Here is a 23,320-nt window from a genome sequence, read left to right on the forward strand (position 1 = left end):
ATTCTGCGTAAAAATCCAAGACTTCAGGCAAAGGTTTGCCCCCATGTGCCTTTAGGGATCCCAGACCATAAACAGCTTTCAGTGCAATGTCTCTTGCTTCCAATTGGTGGGGAAACATATGGCAGAAGCTTGTCTTCTGACAGCTGCACTCTCCCAGATGTTTGAAGCAAAACCAGTCTCAGCTGTATTTTAAAATATCATTGTTAAACTGTTGCAGAAAGCACAAACAGAATTCAACGAAATGTCAGAATCCAGTGAAGAAAAACTTTTGAGTTCTACCCTGTGCCATACACTTCTTAAAAAAAATTAGACAGAAAACCAGATTTAATTAATACACCCTCTTTAAATTTTTTATTTCTGAAAGCAGCTCTTTATGCAACTCAAAAGCAGTTCCTGAGTAACTGCAGTAAACAGTGTCCTTTAAATATTTTTGCACCTCAGCTCTTCTGTTTTGGTTCTTCCTTGTTTTTCTCCCTAGTTTTCAAGTTTTGTCTCAGTTGTTTTTCAAAAATGTGCAAGTTCAGTTAGCATCGTTTCCAGAAGTCCACAGCTCACAGGTCTTCCTGCAACAACTATAAGATCTGCACATATGCTAGGTTGAACTCCTATACCTATTGCAGATTTTGCTCTCAAACCTGTACAGCATGCATTTTCACGTCTTCTTCAGCATACGCCGGGACTGCCACGTATGGAACTTATTGTAGGCCGTCTGCAGCATCTCTTCTATATGACTTACCAACTGAAACATTAAGAGGGAAAAAAAAATGTCCCAGCTACTGGAAAACAGATTCCTTCCCCTCCCTTTGATCAGATACTCAGTTGTATTCTTCCTTTTATTCACTCTAAGTAATCTCACTAAAATCAGAAGCGTGCCAGATAAAGAGAGAAAGGACCTTGAGGCTCTATTGCAAAGTGTCTGTAGAGGGAGCAGCTCAGAGAGCTACTAACCTGAGAGGGTCACAGGGAAATGACACTTGGTTGTGCTGTCTGCTCCAGTATTTAGTCTGTGCCCACTTCAAGTCTGACATGGTGGGAGACAGTTTTGAAGTTGCTGAAGTCCTACTTTATGGTGGAAGTGAAAAACGAAAAAAGACTTCCCCTCTCTGTTATCTCACTTGGGTAATTTCAAATTACAGGTCTTGACAGTTTCTGGTACTACTCAGCAAGTTACACAAGGAGAGATAGGGAGAGAAGACATACTTAACTGTCTGCCCAATTTCCCTCTGCCCATTTCCTAGTTAAAAAAACTTAAAACACCCTAGGATAAGAAGTAACAAAGCTACCATCATCTGATAATTACAATTCAAATTATTAATATGCACCCACATAATTAAAGAATATTTTCCCCTTACATTTGTGCTTAAATACTGTCTCCGAATCTTTTCTTGGAATGGGCAGAGCTTTGTAACCTGAAATCTTTCCAAGTTGCTCCTCATTTTCACAACCTGAGAAAGAGACAGAAACCAACATTGCAATCATTTGCACAAAAGTTTAATTTCCTTTAACAAATAGATCTCCTACAAAACACCTTCTATCTAATTCTGGGGGCTACTTTAAGTATGTATAGTTTGAGAATGATATTTTAATAAGTTTTCTGTCTCTAACAACGCTTGAGTGCATATTTATTTTTGAGGCAAGTGCAATATGGCTGAAAGTGCAGTGTGATGCTGTGATTGTTATTACTTCGTCAGTAAATACTATAGATATCCACAAACCCATGGTTCTTTTGTTCAAAGCAAAGACTGTATTATGGACCTTCAGGCCACATTTTGGAGCAGGATATCCAAAATATCTGAATGTAAACTTTTATCTTTGTGATCCATGTGAGGTCAAAAGAAAGAACAGCAACAAAATATAGTTACAATCACACACCTGGCTGTAGACAGACATCTCTTCTTGAAGGCAACTTTGTTCTACAAAGCAGTGTATATTTTGAAGCTATGACTGAGCCATTTTTGCAATGGATAGAAGAATAAGGAAAACTTTATTGTAACTGTCACTGTGGAGATTACATCTAAGAGTTGGGGATGAGGGGGGGTGCTTTCATTTGTGGGTTTTAAACTGGCAATGAGAAGTCTGCAGCTGGAATAGAGTTGAGCAGTCTGTCTGACGCTAGCTCACAGCAACTGCTTGGGAGGGAGGGTGAGAGACACGCAGCGACAAGGAGGATTTTCACCAACAGCAGAATTATTGAAAAGACTAATGTTTTACACTGCTTTGTGACCTTCAGTTCTAAGGATGAGTAAGTGCTGCATGTGTATTAGTTCTATACTTCGAGTTGATGTCAGTCATTCTAAACCATGATTTGGGCACACCATAACCAGGGCCACACTAGGATGCTCTGCCTTACCTTTTCTTCTAGGAATGGCGTGTTAACAGGAAAGCAGGACCAGAAGTGTCGTAGCAGTTCCCCGACTGCCACATACAAGTGTTTTAGTTCAGACTGAACGTCATTTGGCACCATCTCTGCAACAGGAAAATGATTGTCACATCACTCAAAACTATCATATGAAAAATGAGACTGTAGGGTTCATGAAGGAGTTCAGCAATATGCATTTTTACTGGAATCATGGAAAGGCTGGCTGGGAGGGAACACTGAGGTGCCTAACAACTAATTATGACCATCAGCAGTATTAGATGAGGTCAGCCACTATTTATGGCTATATACTTGGAAGCTTGTATATTACATAGGGAGATCTATACCAGGCAAAGGATGGACACCAAACTTAATCCAGGATTAGAAGCAGTGTATCTGTACTGCTCCAACAGTGTGGCAGTACTGCTTCTGGGACCAGCACCTTGTTCTCTTCATAGCACAGTGCTAAACACTGCGTGGTGGATACTGCAAACTTTTCCCTGTCTTACAGTGGCAATGAAAATATGGCACAGCATGGGGGAGGTGAAAAAGCCTGGCAGGAACAATGAACTGAATCCCAGATACTCTTGAAGAAGAAAGGGTGACAGGGTTCAAGAACAGGGAAGGAACCATGATCATAAAAACCAAAGACAAAAAGTGCAAGCAGTCATTGAGCATGACAGGAGCGTAGGAAACTGAATAGTGAATAACAAACTCTAGGATGCGGCTGGTTTTTGTTTGTTTTTTAAAAAGTGGTGGTCAGGCTCAAAGAAGTGGAGTATAGCACCCAGTACGGCAATGGGGATGGGTAAGAAAGCCTCACTACTGTTTGCTGACTTCTTTTCTTTCAGTACCATAAAGAACTCATATTTACTTTTTTAGCTGTCTGAACTAGTTCAGCTGCTCTTCAGACCAAGTAATGCAAGTTAAACTGGAAAACTCTTATAAACTCTGCCTTATGAGAATAGGGATTCATCCGCTGTGAGACTAAAGAGACGGGAAGTCAAACTGGCAGGAATGTGACAACAGGGAAAGGAGTGACTGAATGGAGATGTGAGGAGGAGGTGGTGTGTGTTTCCCCTTGCAGTCTACAAAAAAGTTGTCCTTTTTCACAGCAAGCTGTGGATCCTAAATGCAGGCTGCAAAAAATCTAGTTCCAGACAGTTATCTAGACCTTATCTCCTTAGAGCATTTCCAGAGTATGCCTTTATTTTCCAAAATCCAGAAAAAATCAGAGAAATGCTGAACAAGCAAAACCCATTATCTGTAAGAGGACTTAGTATCAAATGCATTGTTCATCACCTTGCTCTGCACAATTTTCTCTCATTCACTTGCCTCAGCCCTGGTGTAGCCAGTACCACCCTCACAGTGTGGCTGGGCTGTTGCTTTTCTTTTGTTGCTGTAACCCAGCATTAGTCCAGCTACATGCTTCCATAATTTCTTTTATCACTGTAAAGTGTTCTAAGAGGGAGCTGAAATGGCAAGCCAGGTACTGCCACGTAATGCAGTAAGATATGATTAAAGTATTATACATCCTAAATCCTTACGGTTTATGGCTTGCTGTGTTCCACCCTGCATAAGTGCTCCTCCAGGTGACAGGACTGCAATAGTGCTAGCAGCATCACCACTTGAAAGAACCTAAAAGGAGAGAGAACAAATACTTCATATCACCTTTTCCAGCAAAATATTTATAAAATAAGTTGTATTTGAACTCCAATGGCAAGGATACAGTTGAGCAGATAAAAATGGAAGTTCTGATGAAGAGTATGCTCTTCTCTAGAATGGGATACAGTACCTTTAAGCGCTATAGTGTACGTTTTCAGTTAAAGTTGTCCAATTAATTATAGACAAATACACCTTTACTTAGTACACGAACTGGCTGTGCAGCTACTTTGAAATGAGACAGAATTACTATATAGAAATGTGAAACATTCACAGTTGTGGCTGCTTTACTTGAGGCCCAGTCTAGGTTTACCAACAGAGGAAGTTCAGATGCTGGCTGGGGAGATGGGCTGTGTGGCTATGCTGCCCTCAGTTGCCAGAACAGAGCTTCTGTGCAGCCCATGGTGAGATCTACATCTTACCTAAGTGCATTTAGGAGCAAAAGACCCAGTCAGTTATAAACCTGATTACTATGACCTCTTAAGACCATTACATCCTACATTGCATAGGGTGGGATCAATAATATTTGCCCGTGCTTCATATTGCGTGACTGTCCTGCTTTACTACTTTATACCGTTACCATTTCCTCAAAACATGGTAACAGTAGAATATAACTCTGAATATCAGCAATGTCTCAGTTTCCTTCTGTTTACATTTTAAACATAATTGCTTAAAAGGTATCGCCTAAAATTGTAAAATAAATTTAATAATGTAAAACTATTGGAGATAATGAAGTTTACCATGAAAAATTAAAATTCCAGTAGACATGAGACACGAAACTATACAGAAAGCAAGATGCTAACATCAAGAAGGGATTTTATTTTTTTTACTATTCTTCCATACCTGAGTTAGTTTGGGTACATATGCTTCCATTTCTTGCCTAATACTATGAAAAGAATTAATTATATCCTGACTAGTTGCATATTGCTGTGATTGAACTGGAGTTGGACCATGATAATACCTGTGAGGTGAGAAAAGGAAAGAGAAAAGTGTATTAACAAGAGTGCTGGTAAAGCAGAGGCCAAACTCAGTGGACAGTTCTTCAAATGCTTCCAATTGTAGATGCTTTGCAACTGTTGATACTACTATCTAAATCTTATTTATTGACAAAGTGAAATACATTACCACATGGGAAGAGGTTGGGTTAGGGATACTATGGCAGCAAAATAAGGTAAGAGCTTCTATTGTTGAATCCGTGAGCATCATTTTGCTAATTAAAACTTCTTTGTGCCACCTAGTTCTGGAAATATCATCAGAATGGAGGAATTCCCACCACTTTGGATTGAAACCTAGATGAAGTTAGGTGCATGTGTGGAATTGCTCTCTCTCCTGTGGTATCGCTCCTTTTCTGAAATTGTATCTATAGTTCTCGAACTCCAAAGTCTAGAAAATAAGAGGACTATTACTATAAAAATAGTAGACCTGCGAGCAGTCCAAATGAACCCAACTGCACTTGTTTTGCCTGGGAGTGGATTTTCCTTGGAATCATATGTATTTTCACATGTAACACATACATTTTTCCACTGTAAGCTGCAACAAGGTGCCGGACTGTGAATACAGGTCTGTTAGATTTTTCACAGAAATTACCTGCCAAAGCCCTTCAAGTAGGCTTACGGAGACTTCAATTGCAGAAACTAGAGATGAAATCAAAATACAAATTTAAGTGGGAATTACTTGGCAGTTGGTTTATGTAGTAGTTCATATTAGATTTCTAAACTTAGCCTAAACACACTTGAGGGCACAGTAGAGATCAGTAGATTCTGTGCAGGCTGTAATGAGAGACCTGCCAGATCGATTATGCTGAAATGGCTGTGCATATTTTGTTAACTTACCTATCAGACTTCTTTAAGTTTAGTGCAATTGTTTTAATGCTATTATTCTTTGCTAAATCTTCATACTCAATGGCCTCCTGCAGTTTCACCTAAAATATAACCCAAATAATCACACATGTTACTAATGAGGTCACAATTTGATGCGTCTACTTCTTTTTTCCAGTTCACTGAGTTTGAGCAGAAGGGTTACTAAAACATTAAAGAAATAAAAGTGTGGAATGGTTCATATGTCTATCCTCTCCAGAGGGAGCAGTGTCTAATATTGTTTAAAGTGTAAAATTTGGAAGTCTTGGCACTACTGCTTTTTCTGCAGATTCTGGCTAAAACTTGCAGTCCCTGCCACTTCCAAGAAGTGGTCTGCTATACATAAATAATTCTTTGTTCTCCCTATGTCTATTTCCAGATTAGCAGAAATAGTAATGATTTGATGGCTGGTGTACAAGAGTGTAAGACTAAAACCTTAATAAATACCCAAGCTATTTGGTGACAGTAGAGCTAGAGCATCAGTGGTGAGAGGTAACAGCACAGTGATATCAGGCTTTGTACAACAGGAAAACTACTTTTGAAGTCTCCTACTCTCATGCTACTCTTACACTCTTTTTGTCACATTCATTCTAGTCCTGGTATATCATTTACCCCCCAGTTAAAACTGCAGCTTTTAGGAAAGTCAAAGATGTTGACTACCTCAACATTTAACAGTACATGTATCCTGCAGCCTTTTCTCACAATATATGCAGGTTTTCAGTACCCTTGGCATTTTCTATTTAGGCTGTCAACTCTAGCAAGAGTATTCAACTCAGTTTTGTAGCAATTACAGTACTCTCTTCTACTTGTGAGCTGCTATGGTTAGACCAAAACAGGCTGCTGCCCCGTATTTTATTCACTGCACCAGGTGTCACCACGCTTTCAGTTTAACCTCACTTCAGCTTCTGACCTGAAGATGAAGGCTGCCATGCGCCAGTTTAATCATCCTGTCTACCAACAATACACTTGATAGGTTAATGCTTGAACACCAATATCCGTTTCCGATGGAAGTTCTCTAGAAGTTTTCAAGCATTTTGAAAAAAAATAAAGGGGACACACACAGGGCAAGACCAGAATTGCACTGAATGGAAAGAACCAGATTTCTGGGTCTAATCATAAGTATGTTGGAAGGTTTTTACTTTCACTGGGCACTACCGAGGAGATAAACACAGCTATACTTCAAGATGTAATTTACTTCTGTTTATAAACAGTGGTACAAAGCTTCTAACAGGCCCTCAGGTTCTTATTCTACATACTTCAAAGCTAAATAAGGATCAATTTAGATGTATCATAAACAAGTAAAGAACCTTCAGCAGTCTTTTGAGAGACAGCTTCCAGTTCCATTAAATTAGAAATCCATCGACTAAATTTATACCTTTTTCATTGGTGGCTGAAAGAAATCTGAATCCCTGGAGTTTCCATCCGTACTGCTGGTCTCACTGTAATGGTCATTTTGTGCTTCTCTTAAAATAGAGAAACAGCATTAAGAAGAATTCACTTCACAGGAAATTTAAGATACAAGCTAGAGACAAAGTAAATACATCCGTTTCAAAATTTTATATGCATGTTCACATACTGTCTATCAATTTTTTCCCTCTTATGTCTTTATTCCTAGAAGTTCATCTAGATAGAAGGAACCAACTCCTCAAATAACCCTGTTTGTCAAGGGGGAAATTCAACAGCAGGGAAGAGTTCTCCTCCCTCTCTTCAGAAAGAGTAGCATGCCAACAATGCAAGTGGGACACAGCAAAATCATGACTAAATCAAAAACCCTTTGCATACACACTTAGGCCAACCAGGTATCAGCAGAGCTATGGCAGCCCTGAGATTCCACTGTTTGAGAATGAGAGCTATTGTTTTGTCTCTTTCTGAACTAAGAAACCAAAGCACACATTGCCCAGAAGAGATTGTTTGAGGTCCACTGTTCAATTTGTGCAAGACAGAAGAACATGAGGGAGCACAGCTACACAGAATAAAGTATTTAATTAAGATCTCCCACAGGTGAGGTCTGTAGGATTTGCATAGAGTAGTAATCTTTTGGTGGTTGTCTATAAACCAGTTGTAAAGCAGAATTCACATCAAACCCATTTCATCCCTCTTTTAAGAAGTTTCATTAGTGAAGTTCACTGTAAATACACATAACCAGCTGACAAAAGTTTTTTGGTCAGGGGCAGGGTACTGCCCTGGAGGAATCTTTCATCCAATCCACCCATGCCACACTGTTCTTTTGCTTCCTCACTTCCCTGTGTCCATGCACCCCACCACAGGAAGCCCAGCAGACCTGCTGCTAGAAGGCAGGCGACAGGAGCTCCCTGCACCAGACCTCTCCTCCACACAGCACACGGAATCAATCCTGCTTCTGCAGCCTTCACCAGGGATGGAGGACTACGACTTGAAACATCCTTTCCTTTTTTAGTCTGTTTAGTACGATAACTCAGCTAAACATAGCGTTTGTCATCTCAGACAGTTCTGAAGAACTTTTATAAATTAAAATAGAACCTAAAAGTATTTTCATTTCTAGAGCAAAATACTTCATTCATAAACATTAAAAGGTTGGCTGAGTAACTGAAGATGTATTTTTGTTTTGGAAAGTCCTTAAAATTTGTTACAAAAAAGCTTTTACACAACATTGAAACTTACTGTTTCCTGAGGCCAGCTGCGAGGACCATGGCACTATGATGGTTAAAGCGTTTTATAATGGCAGCATTGCTACTTTCTCTAGCAGATTTTGAGGCATTCGATGTAGAGGCCACGGAAGCAACACCATAGCCCTACAAAGAAAACAACATTAGCTGCCTCCTGCCCCCAAACCAGAAGGACGATTCTCTGTTTTCCAATGAGTCAGGAAGGCTGCATGCCAACTTTACTGAGTGATACTGCATCATTACTGAAGCAGTATTTTCCTACCTTGTCACGCTATAACCTTATGCACTTTGAAAAATCTCCATAGATTATTTTATTCTGCTAACACTTAGCAGTTTAGAGGTATCTGAGAGAAGAAAAAATATTCTTAAACAGATAGTTTCATAAGAATGTGATCTGCTATAAGTAGCTTAAAAAAAATTTAAGGATCACCTGTACAAAACAGGATTGATGGCAAGTAAAAGCTAGCAATTGTTTTACTGACCTCTTTTTAACATCTTGTGGGACACCAGCAGCCCACAGGCTAAATGACACCTGTCAGGAGGATGTGATACCACTAGGAATTCAAAAAAAATGAAGCCTTAATGTTGGCAGTGTTCCTCAGTTACCAGGTGGCTGAACGCAACTCACTCCACCCCATGCTTGGTTTCAGGCTTGCAATGAACCAGCTTCCAAAGCAAACCAGGGCAGTTTGCAGAGCACCACAAATATATCTATCCTCAACTAGGCCAGTTTCAGGCTGTCAGCTTGTACAACTCTTACACTCCCTGTCCCACCCCTCCAAAAAACAACCACCACCAAAACAACAACCACCTTAGAAATGCAGCATCGTTAATTACAACTCAAAAGTTTAAGTTAAATCAACTGCAGAAAAGTGCACCTTTAACTTATTTCACATTATGGTACACCATTTGTAACAACTGTTTTAATTTGTACTTGGAGGCAGGCAATAGTTCGTCATATTTTTAGCAAAACACAGTATTTAAAGCTAAACAAAGAAAATGGTATGAAGTGTCCTTAAAATTAAGCTGTATCAAAGAAACAGCAACATTTAAAGTAAGAACAAATGCAAAGACTTTTTACTGTTTCGTGCTATGCTTCTATACATTGTCACAGCTTCTAAAAGGTAGGAAGAAACCAGAGTCCACTTTAGACAAAAAAAGCCATCCAAGTGAAATAATAATTCTTTAAAAAATGGCAGTCCTGCTTCTATACCCAGCACACTAAGGCAGACATCAGATGCATACAGGTCCATGGGAACAGTCTCCAATTCTTTACACACATACAACTGTATAAATGTTGGCCACCCAACCACCGCAGCAGCCCAGTAAGTGATGTGGTTTAGAATTAGAATTTGTAGTTATTTTAACAGAAGGACCCACTCTCTTCTTAAATGAAACTAATGGGTGTTGTGGGGTTTTTTTCCCAATGACTTACTTCATCTAATGTTTTATCTTCCAAAGCTGTTAAATCTATCAGAGGGTTTTTTACTCCTTGAGACACCATTGCTTTTAACCCTGTATGAAACAAAGAAAAAACCATGAAAAAACTATATCTAAACAAATATGAATAATTGTGGGAATATTTGATTATATTTAACCTTTAAAAGGAGAAGACAAAAGTTCTGCAGATGTCCAAGTATCACTGTGACGAGAACTTTCAACCCTTTTCGAAGTTCCATTTAAAATAAGTGATAAACTTGGAAAACTATTGTAAAACATCATCCTACTAATTAGTGCAGTTTTCATCAGCTCCTATGCATCACTGAATACTGTTTGGTAAAAAAGAAATAATAAATTGGAGAGGCAGTTATATTAGTTGTATTAGTGGGAACTAGGAAGCCTTAATTGTGTGTTTCTTCTCATTTCAGCACTGATTTGCTACCCTGACTTGGGTAGAATGTTAACTTATATCTGGCGATAGCTTTTACTTGTGAAGTTTTGTGGATTCATAACAGAATGCTTTCATTAGTCAGAATACATATTAAGGAATGGTGGTGTGATCTCAACTCTCCACATTTTTGTATCATCACAAACCTACCTCAAAAGTTCAATAAAAACTTAAGTTAGATAATATGTTAAGATTTCACATTTAAAAAGCTGAGAGAGAACAGATATGACAACTCCTCTGGAAAATCTTAAACAGGATCCATATTTGTCTACTACTAAAAAACGATCTATAACAAATGCTATACCTGTTGCAAATTGTGTACGCAACACAAAATGAAGCCTTATGTAAACAAAATTATTCCACAGTAACTGATGGCAGAGCATAATCAATCTAGCATGATAGTATATTATGGAATTTATCACAGATTTACTGTTGCATGAGTTGTAATAAGGAATATTTCTAGTGCTACCACTTTCCAAAGGCTAATTTGTTTCAAGAGATGCAGCTATCAAACGTGCTAAGAATAGCAAAGCAATAGCTAACTTTCAATGACGATCTCCAGCTTTCACTTTACGGTTCAACAAACAGGATGCCCAATAAATGGACATAAGAAAACTCTTGATTTCAGCTTTGCTGGGTTTACTAGATGTACCTCTGGAGTGTTGTGCTCTGTGATATATTATAGCTAAGACTGTAGCAGCCTACTGGAGAAACAAAGTCAAAAATCTTACCTTTTTCATCCAGTTTGGCACATTCCGCAAAGAGGTCTTTTGAGCCCGTATTGAGCCTGTCCCGATGGAAATAATGAGATTGAAAAAATCGTGTCCAGAATTCTCGCTCAGTCATGTTATGTGGAACATTTTCTGCATATTTCATTTTTACTGTGAACAAAAATTGTAATGATTACAAACTGTTCTCCAAATCTTAACAGGCTATTTTATGTTAAAACTTCCTTGCTTTCTGTCTAATGCTGCCTTCATTTAGGCCAACCAAACATAAGGGAATGCAGTAGTTAAGCTTGAGCAAACAGGTACTCTTTGATGCCCTGCAAGACTAGCTAATGCTCTGAAAACAAATGCACTTTACAGTAGTCTGAATACTCTAATTTGAGTTGCACACATGTAAGAAGTCTAATTTGCCAGAGTTCTAGTTATTCTCAGAATAGATCTGGTCTTTTTAACCTAGGGCCAAATGAACCAGTGTCAGTCTTCAACATAGTGCAGGCAAATGATGGAAATCAGATTATTTTCCTCCCAAAGGTGATTTAATGAAAAACAAAAATTAATTGAAATGCTGACTAGGAGACTGTCATGGGAGCCAAATATCTACTCACAATTACAAAAAAAACCAAAACAAACCAAAAATGTCAGTGTAACAAGTTAAAATGTTTTCATTTAACAAAATCCAAGTTTTCATTTCAAAACCATGCTTTAACACACGCTTCTTCCTATCCCTACTCAAATGAAGCAGTGAAAATCATCCAGAAGACTGAAGAGATGGTTCTTTATACTTCCAGGCTCACACTAACATTCTAGTCTTCCCACAATAAGACAGTAAAAACCAAATGAATGTATTTGTATGTAAAGCACTATTCTTACCTGCAGGATATGTTCGAAATATGGATTCGATGATATCTGAAGTCAAATTGTACCTCAGACCATTGCAGCCATCTGTTTGAGGCCGTACATCAGCCTAAGAAAAAGCACACAGGAGGAAAAAGAGTCACACCTGAATGCCTTCTGTAACCGCAGAAGGGAAAAAAAACCTGGTATCTTGCAATCCAGTTCTGCTGCAGATAAAATAATCTTCTTCCTCCAAAAATCCATGGCATATTTGATCATAAATAGGTATTTTTAGAATAAGAAATTAAAGAACATGCATTAATGACTTTATTATACTTGTCATTTAAGACATGATTCAACAAGTAGACCATAAGCTTTAGAAGATGAAAAGCAATGACCACTCCATCAGTCAAAAGAAGTTATGCTTAGTTTAGTATATCCTTGTTTCAAAGTAAAAATAGGCATGTATACTGTAAATGTCTAATATTTTGTTGTTTGTTCAACAATTCAGCTTGTGAATAATCAGTGATGATAATGAAGAGACAAAAGGGATTTATGGCTGTTACACCTTATTTCCTTATGCACTAAGAGCATCTCACTATAACTGATAAATAATATTGAATTTAAACATTGAGGGTAAGCCTTAGTGAGAACTTACAAGTTAGATGTCTGTGATCTCTTTAAGAAGCTCTAGAACAACAAAGTGCTCAGTCCAGTTCTCAATAACAGGAAAAAGTACATGATTGCATATGCTGCTGCCTTTTCTTCCATTTCCTGTCTGCCTAAATCCTACCTTTTGTACCACGCTCTTCCTAGAGAAACACTCATTCTGAGCAGGGCCAAATAGTTATTTTAACTTGAACTAGGACACACAAATATCTGAAGTTTTCTTCTTCACAACTGCAGAGTACACAAACATAACCAGTTATATTAAGAAAGCTTCAGGTTTGAAAGTTTGGGTGCTTGGTGGGTTTTGTTTTGTTTTTTTTATTATTCATGTTAAGGTGTAAGAATAACGGAAGACAGGAAACCAGCGCAATCAAGTTAATTTGGTAACTGATTAAGGTATTTCTAAGGGGAAAAAACACATGTGTTTGTACAGCAGCGACGTCATAAAACAGCTCCCACCTCCTCTTTCCCTCCCAAACCCTTGATGTGTGCAGAGTCATTACAAAAGTAGAAATGGCATTCCAGCTAGAGAGTCATCCTCGGTGTGAATTTGTTGCAGAAGTAGAAACATGTCTCTGTGGGATGAATCTAAAGGTTGTATCCAGATTACTTTCAGGATGCATTGAGATTACTGAAGCATGGTTTCTACAAATGGGTAACATAACTGAAAGTTGGGGAAAGAGAGAGATAAAATGAGCTTTCAGATATACAAGTTGTTCTTCAAGTACCTGAAAGCATGTACTCGTTTAAAAAAATTCGTAAGGGAATAAAACCAAACCTTTTGTGTTTGAAGTCTTTGCAGCTTCGTTTATCCATGTCAGTCCTGCAACAGATCCTCTCTTTAACTTACGAGTTAGTGCACTGCAATCTAGTGGCTGCAAGTTCACCATTATTCCTGTTTTACGGAAGGCACAGCAGCGGTATAAAAAAACATCTGCCTCTTCTCAATCTAAAGTTCAAATTTTGAGGTTGCAGATTTGCACAAAACCTTTTTTTTTTTTTCCTCTTTTATACTTGCAATAGTCTAACTAGCATGTGGAGAGATGTTAATTTGAGGTACCAGGAAAGAACATTAAAGCATATGGGAATAAAGTACACGAGCAGAACTCTCACTTTCTCCAATTTGTTGGCTCTAAAATTCTTTACGTTAGAGGTTCGACGTACCAGAAACGCTGCAGAGATGCCCACATCCTGCTTACTTGGTGCTGCAGAATTATCCCCTGCATTCAGGCTTAAACGGTTGGCCCAGAATTCTTCAGCACTGATTACTTGACTCACAACAAGGTCTTTATAGAGCTGGAACAAAACAGGATCTTCTTGCAGCATTCTGGTAAAAGAATGTATTGAAAAAAATTGAAACGTTGCAGAATAAATCACTAAGATTTCCATAACTATAACATGAGTTCACCAAGGGAACAGAAACCAACTTTTCTTTCCAAATACTGTGCACGTCTTAACAAGATTGTGTAAACAACCAACCTCAATAGCTACATTTGTCTCAAAAGACTTAAAAAAGGACTAAAAAAACATTTAAGGAATAGCATTAAATGCTAGAAAACAGTAATGGCTAGGAAAAAGTTGATGTGAGATTAACATCTTGTCATAAAATGTTCTGTAGTGTTCTTCTGTCTTTGCATGGCCAGGACTACAGTCTCCTGAACCGTAAAAGCACAATAAATTTTCTTGAATTTCCATAACAAAGGTCTTGTGCGGGGAAAAAAGGAGATTTCAGCACTATCCAATTCTTGTTTAGGATCTTAAAATTCAGTAGTTACAGGTCTCTATTCTAGTGCAACAGGACAGATTACAAAATATGTCTGGGATAAGATACCTTAAAACACACACTACCCAGAGTTGTTTGTTCATTTATTTTTCTGTTGGTGACAGCAGGATCTTCATCACTTATCACATGCAGCACAAGCGCTCCAGAAACATTCAGTGTCACTACTTCCACCAGGGAATAATGTTTACAGAAGTTATCATCCAAATATCAGGTATCATCTTTACTATGTAAAATGCAAAGAATGTATGCACCTGAAACTTCAGTTAATTCATGTTTAAGCAGCTTTTCATACAGCTGTATACCTAATCTGAAACCCACTAGGCTATTTTCATGTTTATGCACGTTCACAATAACCTCGACAATCTTTAGTATGAACCTCAGGGTCTTGCATTTGCAAATTTAAAAAAATAGGAATCTTATTAATACATAGTATGTGGTCTAGGGAAGAACATGAAAAAACTGCAACCTGGACTGAATAAAAGTCTGTAGCTTCTCTAGGGATGAAGTAGCATGAGGCAGAAGTCAAAACTTTGTGGTAAGAAATCCCTACTATGTTTTAACGACCAAGGTTTTGTCTTGTTTTTCTTGTTGGTACAAATACGGTTTAGTGGCATTTCTTACAAATCAGTGCACCAGCAGGCACTCTGCTATTTTAATTATTTTGTTAAAATTTAGAATTTTCTATATACCTGACCTCCACATATCAATAAATGGAGGAAGCACCACAGGGATTCTAGAAATTGTATCCTTCCAGAACAGCTTGAAACTTTTTTGCCTGGTCTGTTGCAAATTAAGCCAATGAAGCTCCATCGCTAGACTTGGACTTCTAAACATCAAAAGAATAGGCTACAACTAAGTATGTGCAGAGATTCTGGCTTTTCTGTGACTAGAAAATCTCTTAAAGTTGCGTGGCATAATACTCTAAAACTTCCTTTAAGGATACAAAGATTCAGAGCTAAGACTGCCCATGTACTGAATATTAATATTGTTAGAAATAAAGCACGTAGCACAAAGAAACTAGTATGGTAATGGTGCCAAAGCAGTCTGCACAGCTGTAGACCCCAGTGGTTGCTTCAGTACTGGAACCAGTTAATATGGATGTGTCAGAGCTTCGGCACAAGGGCTTCTGCCTTTCTGCTGGGAAATCTCCTTGTAAAGATCTGATCTGCCCAATGAGGCAATGCTGCTATGTTTTGAAAAATCTAACCTTAACTTACCTGAGTTCAAAGCTAGAACAGTCGTTCGAAATGGAACCTAGTGGATATAAGATTCACAGCAGATGCTAGAATGAAGTGAAACTCATCTGGGGAGATGGCCCCAAAGACTGGTTTAACACAAATGTTTTAAAGGAACAGAAGCGTATCCTAAAAGTCCTTTTGGGAAAAGGACTTAGGTCCTGAACGTCTTCTCAAAACATATTTTTGAATAAACATCCTGTATGCCAAATAACAAACCACTGCATCTCAAGTGAGAGGCATGAAAATACCTAGCAATTTAGTAAAGTATATAAAACATCTGTAAAAAAGATCTGGGGCAGAGAAGGGGTTATGCAGGGAGAAAAAAAAATAATCACATAACAAGGAAGGTGAGAAATTCTGAAAAGAAAAACAATCTTTCAAGCAGCTTTTCTAACTGATATGGATATGCTTCAGAAGACTAAGGAGACAGACTGCCAGTTGAGTGCTTCATCTCATAGCCACGGGTAACAAAGACTGGGTGGTAGCCGGGCTGGCTGCCTTTACACCTCAAGAACGTGTCACTGAGAACACGAGTATAGTCGCCACATGTTACAGTTATGTAAGCCTAAAGGAACTGCCTCTAAATTGAAAGTGAAGAGATTTTTTACTAGGGAAAAAATGCAGCATCACTAACAATGTTGCAATAACAACTGCTAGCAGAAACACGCTATAGTTAGGTAACAATTAAAAACCAAAACAAAACCAAAAAACTTTAAAGTTCCTTTCCCTTTACCTGTTCTTCTCCTCAAGTTCTTTATTAGCTTTCCTTTTGAATTTGGGCAACAGTTGTTGAAGAAGGTCCTTTACTGCATCTCGCTCCTTCACTGCTGTGCTTTCGTTGGAGAAGTGAAAGTTGGTTGTGTCCCCTGCATGCAATACTAGCTGAAGCTGAATTTTAGCTTTACCTTCTGGACTGATTTTCTGGCCTAGATTACACAGAGAATATTAATTAGCAACGGACAGTAAGCTTATACAAGAAACTCTCTTCCCTAGAGTATTTGCTTATAAGCAGTTATCTTCATCAACCAATTAAATACTGTTATCCTGTGTGTGAATTCCAGCCATGGAAGTGGAACATACAGTCTTCCCCTTAAATTAGTTTGAACGCTGCACCTTGCTCTCTCTAAAAGACAAGACACAGACACCAAGCAGTCTATTGCTCAGTAACCTTCAACTACTGCTCAGGAGCCCTGATTCATCTTCACATTCCCCACATCCTCCATTACAAAACTGCTGCAAATTAGATTGTCATCACCTGGACACTTTAACCTGGTACCAACCCAGGCTGATGCTGAAAGGTGACAACCTCATTCCCCCTCTCCACTTCTTCCTGCTGCCTTTCTTGCACTAGTGTTTGCACTTGTGAAGCAAGCTGAATCGAGGAACTGATCCATTGAAAAGTAACCCCCTTTTGTTATTCCAGCTGGATTAGTTCCCACAGAAGAAAAGAGGCAGGAAAACAGATGCAGGGTGGGGTAACAGCATGTCTGTGACAGCAAAGGTATACTGGTTTCAAGTGGTGTGGTAAGCACATTTAGCCACTAGTACTCCCAAAGTCAATCACCAGTGCCTCCAAGGTACTATTATGTCCTCATGACTCTCAAGAAAAACCTGACTTCTACTTCCCTTCTCGTAACCAGAGGGAGCGGAGGTTAGAGCAGCTGCTTTTATGGACTGTTGTGCTATGCTGACTTCAGTGTAGCGCTGCAAATGCCACTAACCTAACTTTGAATCTTACCTCTTTCTCCAGTGCAAGTGGGAGACAGGAACCAGATGTCACTACTGTCATCACCTCTATTACAAATATCCCCTCTCCTTTTTTTTAAGTTTAGATGACAAAAAAAGAACATCCTTCATCTAAGTTAAAAATACTTCGATGTCTATACATGTAAATATTTAAAATATAAGCTGCTTAAGTGTAAGTAAATGGCTAAATAAAACTTTCACAAAGTTAATTATAGGTGAACAGAGCTTTTAAACTCCTTATCACATTTGTATTTAAGAAAACAGCATATTAGTTCTAATTCATCACCCACACTTTTGATCATGTATGTACTTGTATGTGACTTTAAACAGCAATAATCACTAAACCTTTACAAAGTGACACATACAGCATTCATTTTATTTCTTCTTTGGCATTACAGCACATGGAATATGAGCACTAATTGGAGCCAGAAAGGCAGCATGCTATAGATATTTACTGTTCAGTTTTGACTTGCAAGTACTCTGCTATTGCAACAGCAAATGCCTGTTTAGAATACTACCAGTTAGGCCAAACTCCAGAAGCTAGAACTTCTGAAACTGGTCTGTTGGATGATAATAAAACAGCAAGGTTCATTTTATATGAAAACTGAAACAGCTTTAGATGCATAGTTTAACAGATGACATGCCAGATAGTTTCTGTGTTAGACCCTGAAAATCCTATACTCTTCCTCAACCCTCCTCCCACCCTTCCCTCCACAAGCATATGGCGTTGATTATTTTTCTGTTCAATTTATTACAGAAGTTTATCAGAAGTTAACAGTAAATGCACTATAACTTAAACATCTGAACACTACAGAAGTTCTGCAGTAGTATCCTTAACAAACTGGTGATACTTCACCATGGTCCTGATCTCTGCTGCTACACAGAATAACCTTGTCAAAGCTCCAGACCCTTGCAACCTTCCTAACTTACCTACCAGTGTTTTATGGCAAATAAGCTTTGGGTTGTATTTAAATGTTTATTGAAATACTGATTGCTGAAGCTAGAATATGAAAAGTGTTCACTTACATTTTATATCTGCATACATATGGCTGACCGTGAATCGGTCTTTGCCTTCAGGTGCCCATGCTATCCTTTCAGCCATAAGGTAGAGAGCTCCATCCTGCTTCTTCTGACGTACCTTCTTTACAATCAGTAACACTTCTTCAGATGACGTTGCCATTGTGGCTATGAGGAGCTATTAAAAACATACAGTTAGAGCTGATTAGTATAATTATTTTGGTGTAACTCATTCACTATTCCTATCTATATCATAGTATTATGACCCAAATTTACTTGTTAATGCCTAGTTCATTTCTGAAATGTTCCAGATAGACATGATCTCTTCTGTCAGTGCAACCAGCAAATAATTTAAACAAAATACTGCCAGCTACCTAAATAATTCATCTGACTGTATTGCTGATACTGCTTGTGAGCCAATAGACGACCTGCAAATCTTACACTTAAACCAATAACCAAATTTTCCTGTTTTAGTATTAATTTACTGTTTTTTCAAGTTCAGAAGAATACTGAAGCTAAGCAAGAACATAAATTCCAAATCTTCTCTGGCATTTGGCAGCAATTCCCTCCTTCGGCATGAATGGCAGATGTTAAGTCATTTCAGAAAAGGGAAGGATACAAGGTATGTGAAAAATCACGAATTTTCAGTTCTCTGTGCTAAAGAAAGGTAGCCCAGTTACACTTCTGTTCTTATTGTGGTGGGTTTTGCCCAATGTTTGAACAATATTTTGTAGAGTTGATTCCAGGTGGCCAGTTTCCTACCCCTCTCCCCCAAAGGCCAAGGGACTAAGGTTATACCTACTTCAAAACAATGGTGAAATTTTGTCACCAGTTTCACGTCAACAAGCCTTTTGATACTTGTTGCATTCCTCTCCCAAGCAGTCACCATCATTCCTCTCTACAAGTTCACCCTACAGCCTTAAATTTCTCAACAGGTTAAGGACACTGCAAGAATGACTGGATTCTATTAACATACTGTCATGCACCTATCAAAAACTACATCTTTGGTATGTTTGCTGTATGTTTTTAGTCTGTCCAATTGTTGCATTTTGTGCATCATAAACTTTTCTACTGGTATGTAAAATAGTATTTTCAAATACTGATATGCATGTTTCACGTGTTTTAGAGCACTCGTAATACTTGCGGGGGCCTGCATGAAACTTCAAACAGCAACCTGCATCAGCTATCACACTACTAGTAGCTATCACAAAATGATAATTCTAAGCATTTAAATTCATATACCTTTTTTTCCTTTAAAAACCCACCATAGGATATTTTACTCTGACAATCCAGACAGCAGCATGGCATTCTCTTCTGCTAAAGTCTTACAAGCCCATCTCCAAAATGAGTTAAGTGAAATACTAAATGGAAAGACTTAATGGCAAAAGGGCTCTGCACTTAAGCTTTGCTCCTTCATTGTTTCATCCAAAGCTTTACCAAAGCCTTCAGCAATGCTGAGCTGAACGTGGGGCTTCACATGAGCACCCCTGCAGCAGTCACTGGAACACGCTGTGCCACATTCAGAGCAGCCCTGCTGGTACTTCTCTCTCAAAGAAAACTGCATGGCAGGATTTCAGGACCGTTTCCTAGCATAATCCATTACAGTCTCCCCAGCAGCATTATTCCCTTTCAGCACTATTCGCACATTCATTTTATGCAGAGTTTCCTGTTGCAGGTCTATGGTCTCTCATCAGTACCTGATCCTTACCGGAAAAAGGCAGCTGGCCACAGACTCTAACAGCCTAGAAACATCAACATATGCAAGACTAAGGATTTTTGACTTTTTTCTCCCTTTGTTACTTTACAGTCACTTAAGGTCATGATTATCCAATGCAGTAGAGACACAGCCACAGAATGCAAAAGAATTAAACCTGTACTGGACAGAAAGAAAAAAGAAAGCATTTCCATAGTCAGGCTTATTCTAACGCAAGTTGATTTGCTTTTCTACCATGCTATTTCACCCACCTACAACCAGTCTTTCAACAACAGAAGAAAACTACCAGCATCTAGCAACTTCTCCTTTACAAACACAGCATTTCTAGCACGGTACCCTGCAGTGTGCAATCTGTGAATGCACAATTATCACACGAGTGTCTCATTCTATGTTCTGGGAGGGTGAACACACTAGCTCACTGCTGTTCTTATTTATGTCATTGCTGTACTTCCCTTCTCATGCAGTAATTGCAGTGGCAGTAGAATGATATACCTCACAAGCACAGTAAGCATTACCCAAAATGGAGAAAATCCCAAGCTGCCTTTTGAATAGTACATCAGAAAGAATAATAAAAAATATATTAATAATCAGGATGTAGGAAAGTTAGCGTCTTTCACTAATTAAAACAAGATGGCTTCTTGTTACAAGAACTACAGGAAAAATTCTAAAATAGAAATCTCGCCTAGCTGCTAGAAAAGCATGAGGATGGTCTCCTGCTGATCGCAGAGAGAAAGGCTATGTCCTCCCTAAGCACACACAGTACACATTTGCTTTTCTTTTTGGACACTTAAGGCTTACTATGCAGAAGGGCTAGAGCCATCAATGATCTATTCATGCCTGCCCAAATCTCATAACCTCTATATTTAACAACTGAAGTTTCAAGGATGATGACACTGCTACTCAAAGGGGCAAGAACTGCAACATGCATGTGGAGAAATTCTGTTATTTTACAGCTCTAAGTGATAATTTTAATCTGCTGCTGCTAAAAGAAGCAGCATGAGAGCTGTTCAGCTGCAAATTTCGTATGACAGATCTCTCTCTGGTTTAAGTATCTTTCAGAATTGGAAGGTCAGACACAGTTTCTTTTAAATTCTCTAGCAGTAGAGCTTTTGAAGTAGTGATTAATAGTTCTGAAAAGCACTTGGATCAATCGGTAGCCCTAACCCATGGGGTATGACTTGTCATCAAGTCTCAAAGATGTCACTTTCAGCTGTGGTTTACAACTGACAAGGTCTATCAAGAAGCTTCAGCGTTGGCATAAAACAAAACAAAAGCTCCCGTTTGCTTATCCACCTATAACCTCTCCTCTTCTAGCTCTGTAGGAGTGAATGCAGCTTCTGGAAATACCATCAAATTCCAACAGCTATCCTTCCTCTAACACAGTGACACTTCCTAACCACTTATAAAACCAGGTACCTCTCTCTTCCTTTCAACACCTGTTCTGAACGCTCTCCACTACCAGCATTTCACTCCAGTCTCTTTCCATGTGTTTTCATCGAGTTCTGAGCAGAAATAAAAAAAACCTTTACACTTTAATATTCCTGACTTGGTCAGGGTAGGCATGGGCTGGCAGGCAAGCTCTGACAGATTTGATGCAGGCCTTGCTGCTTGGTTTCCACTCCCTGCAGGGGACAGCGGGATATCTACGCCAATGGCCAGGCTGAACCGCAGTGTCAGGGGTACACAGCCGGGCCCCCAGGGTTCGGTCACAGAGCCCAGGGGCCTCTGGGTGGGGCTGGGAGCTGGCAGAGCAGCCCCCGGGAGGCAGCAGCAGAGCTGTCAGACGAATACAGCTCAGCAGAATGGGGAGTGGTGACAAGTGCCATTTGTCCTGGACACCTGCAAGCACAGCAGCAGCTGAAGGAATCCACTGTCTGTGCCCCCAAGCCCACCTGAAGGGTCAGCCCGGCCTCCCGCCGCGATTCCCGTCACCTACGCTTCACGTGGCGCGTCTGCCGGCGGTGAAACGGGCCCGAGGTCACCCCGTGCGGGCAGCGGCGGGGGGTCGGCCCGACTTGCAGCGTCCCCGGCAGGAGGTGTGGGCGGCCCGGGCGGGCGGTGCGAGGGCACCTCTTTGTCTGTCGCCCGCGACCCGGCGCTCGGGTGCAGCCCAGGCCCCCCGCCCGCGATGCCGCCGGGGCAGCGCTGCCATCCTCCCGCTGCCCCCCTCCCGGGGACGCAGACCGGCGCGCCTCCGTCCGTTCCCTCACAGCACCCCGGCACCTCCAGCCACCGCCGCTAACCGGCCGCGAGCGCTGGCAGCGGGCAAAGGGAGCGCGGGAGGCCAAAGGCCGCCGCGGCACCACCGCGCCGCTCCCCGCCGAGGCGCCGGGCCCGCCGCAGCGCTCACGGCAGGCGCTGCCCCGCCGCACCCGGGGAGGGAACCGCCGGGGCCGCGAGGCGGATCGGGCCCCGCTGCCCCTCACGCACACACACGAAGAGTGCCCGGCGCCGCCACCTCCCCGTTCCCCGCGCCGGCGGCTCCTTACCGTGCGGGCGGTGGCGGGGACCTGCTCCGGGCCCGCGTGCTGGCTGCTGCCGGCGGGAGGGGCCCGGGGCGGGAGCGGGCGCTACGGGGGTCAGCCCGCCGCCGCCGGGGCCATGGGGCGGGCAGGGGCCGGGCACGTGACCGGAACGAGCCGCGGGGCGCTGCGAGGGCGGGGGAGGGAGCCCGCCTCACGTGACAGGGGAACGGGCCGCGACGGCGCGTCCCCGCGGTCACGTGGTGCGAGCCAGCTCCCTCTCCCGCCCCCCTCCCCGCTCACGTGACGACCCCTCCCCCGTCGCCATGACAGTAGCGGGCGGAGGGGGGAGTGACGGGGCGATTAGCAGCGCCGCCGTCGCCCCCCCCCTCCCCCTCCCCGCCGCGCCCGGCCGTCTCCGTCCCCCGCCGTCACCCGGCCCCGCGGGAGCGGGCCCCGCTCGTCCCCCACCGTCAGCCCCGGCGACCCGGCTGCTTCGCTCCCAGGTCGGCGGCGCCGCCACCACCGCGCTGCGGGGGAGGGGCCTCCCCTCGGCAACGGCCCGCGGCGGGAGGGGGCGCCGCGCGTCAGCGTCACGTGGCGGGGGGCTGGCGGGCGCGCGTGACGCAGCTTCCTCCCGCGCGGGCGCGCCCGGCGTGACGCAGCGCGGAGCGCCCACACGCGCCCGCCCCCCTCCCCCCGCGGGTCACGTGCCCCGCTGT

The 23,320-nt window shown here is 41.3% G+C and overlaps 1 protein-coding gene across 1 annotated transcript; it reads right to left on the reverse strand.

Moving 5' to 3' along the window:
• Positions 1–323: 323 nt before the first annotated feature.
• On the reverse strand, positions 324–23,225 carry GTF2H1 (general transcription factor IIH subunit 1). The gene is made up of 15 exons (XM_065635837.1): positions 22,626–23,225; positions 18,432–18,600; positions 16,393–16,585; positions 13,803–13,965; positions 12,006–12,099; positions 11,139–11,288; positions 9,955–10,034; positions 8,515–8,645; positions 7,250–7,337; positions 5,851–5,939; positions 4,862–4,979; positions 3,904–3,994; positions 2,351–2,466; positions 1,353–1,445; positions 324–739 (listed from the first exon to the last, which is right to left on the reverse strand). The coding sequence occupies exons 2-15, from the start codon at positions 18,583–18,585 to the stop codon at positions 653–655; spliced, it is 1,647 nt and encodes a 548-aa protein (XP_065491909.1). The 5' UTR covers positions 18,586–18,600; positions 22,626–23,225; the 3' UTR covers positions 324–652.
• Positions 23,226–23,320: the final 95 nt, after the last annotated feature.

The sequence above is a fragment of the Caloenas nicobarica genome, chromosome 5, assembly GCF_036013445.1.
Source record: "Caloenas nicobarica isolate bCalNic1 chromosome 5, bCalNic1.hap1, whole genome shotgun sequence".
In the NCBI taxonomy this organism is placed as follows: domain Eukaryota; kingdom Metazoa; phylum Chordata; class Aves; order Columbiformes; family Columbidae; genus Caloenas; species Caloenas nicobarica.

Excerpts from the sequence above, each read along its gene's own strand:
- GTF2H1 (XM_065635837.1), bottom strand. The coding sequence starts at position 18,585 with ATGGCAACGTCATCTGAAGAAGTGTTACTGATTGTAAAGAAGGTACGT. Across the intron at positions 8,646-9,954 it reads AAGATAAAACATTAGATGAA|GGCTATGGTGTTGCTTCCGT; the intron begins GTAAGTCATTGG and ends TTTTCTTTGTAG. Across the intron at positions 1,446-2,350 it reads CGCCATTCCTAGAAGAAAAG|GTTGTGAAAATGAGGAGCAA; the intron begins GTAAGGCAGAGC and ends TCTCTTTCTCAG.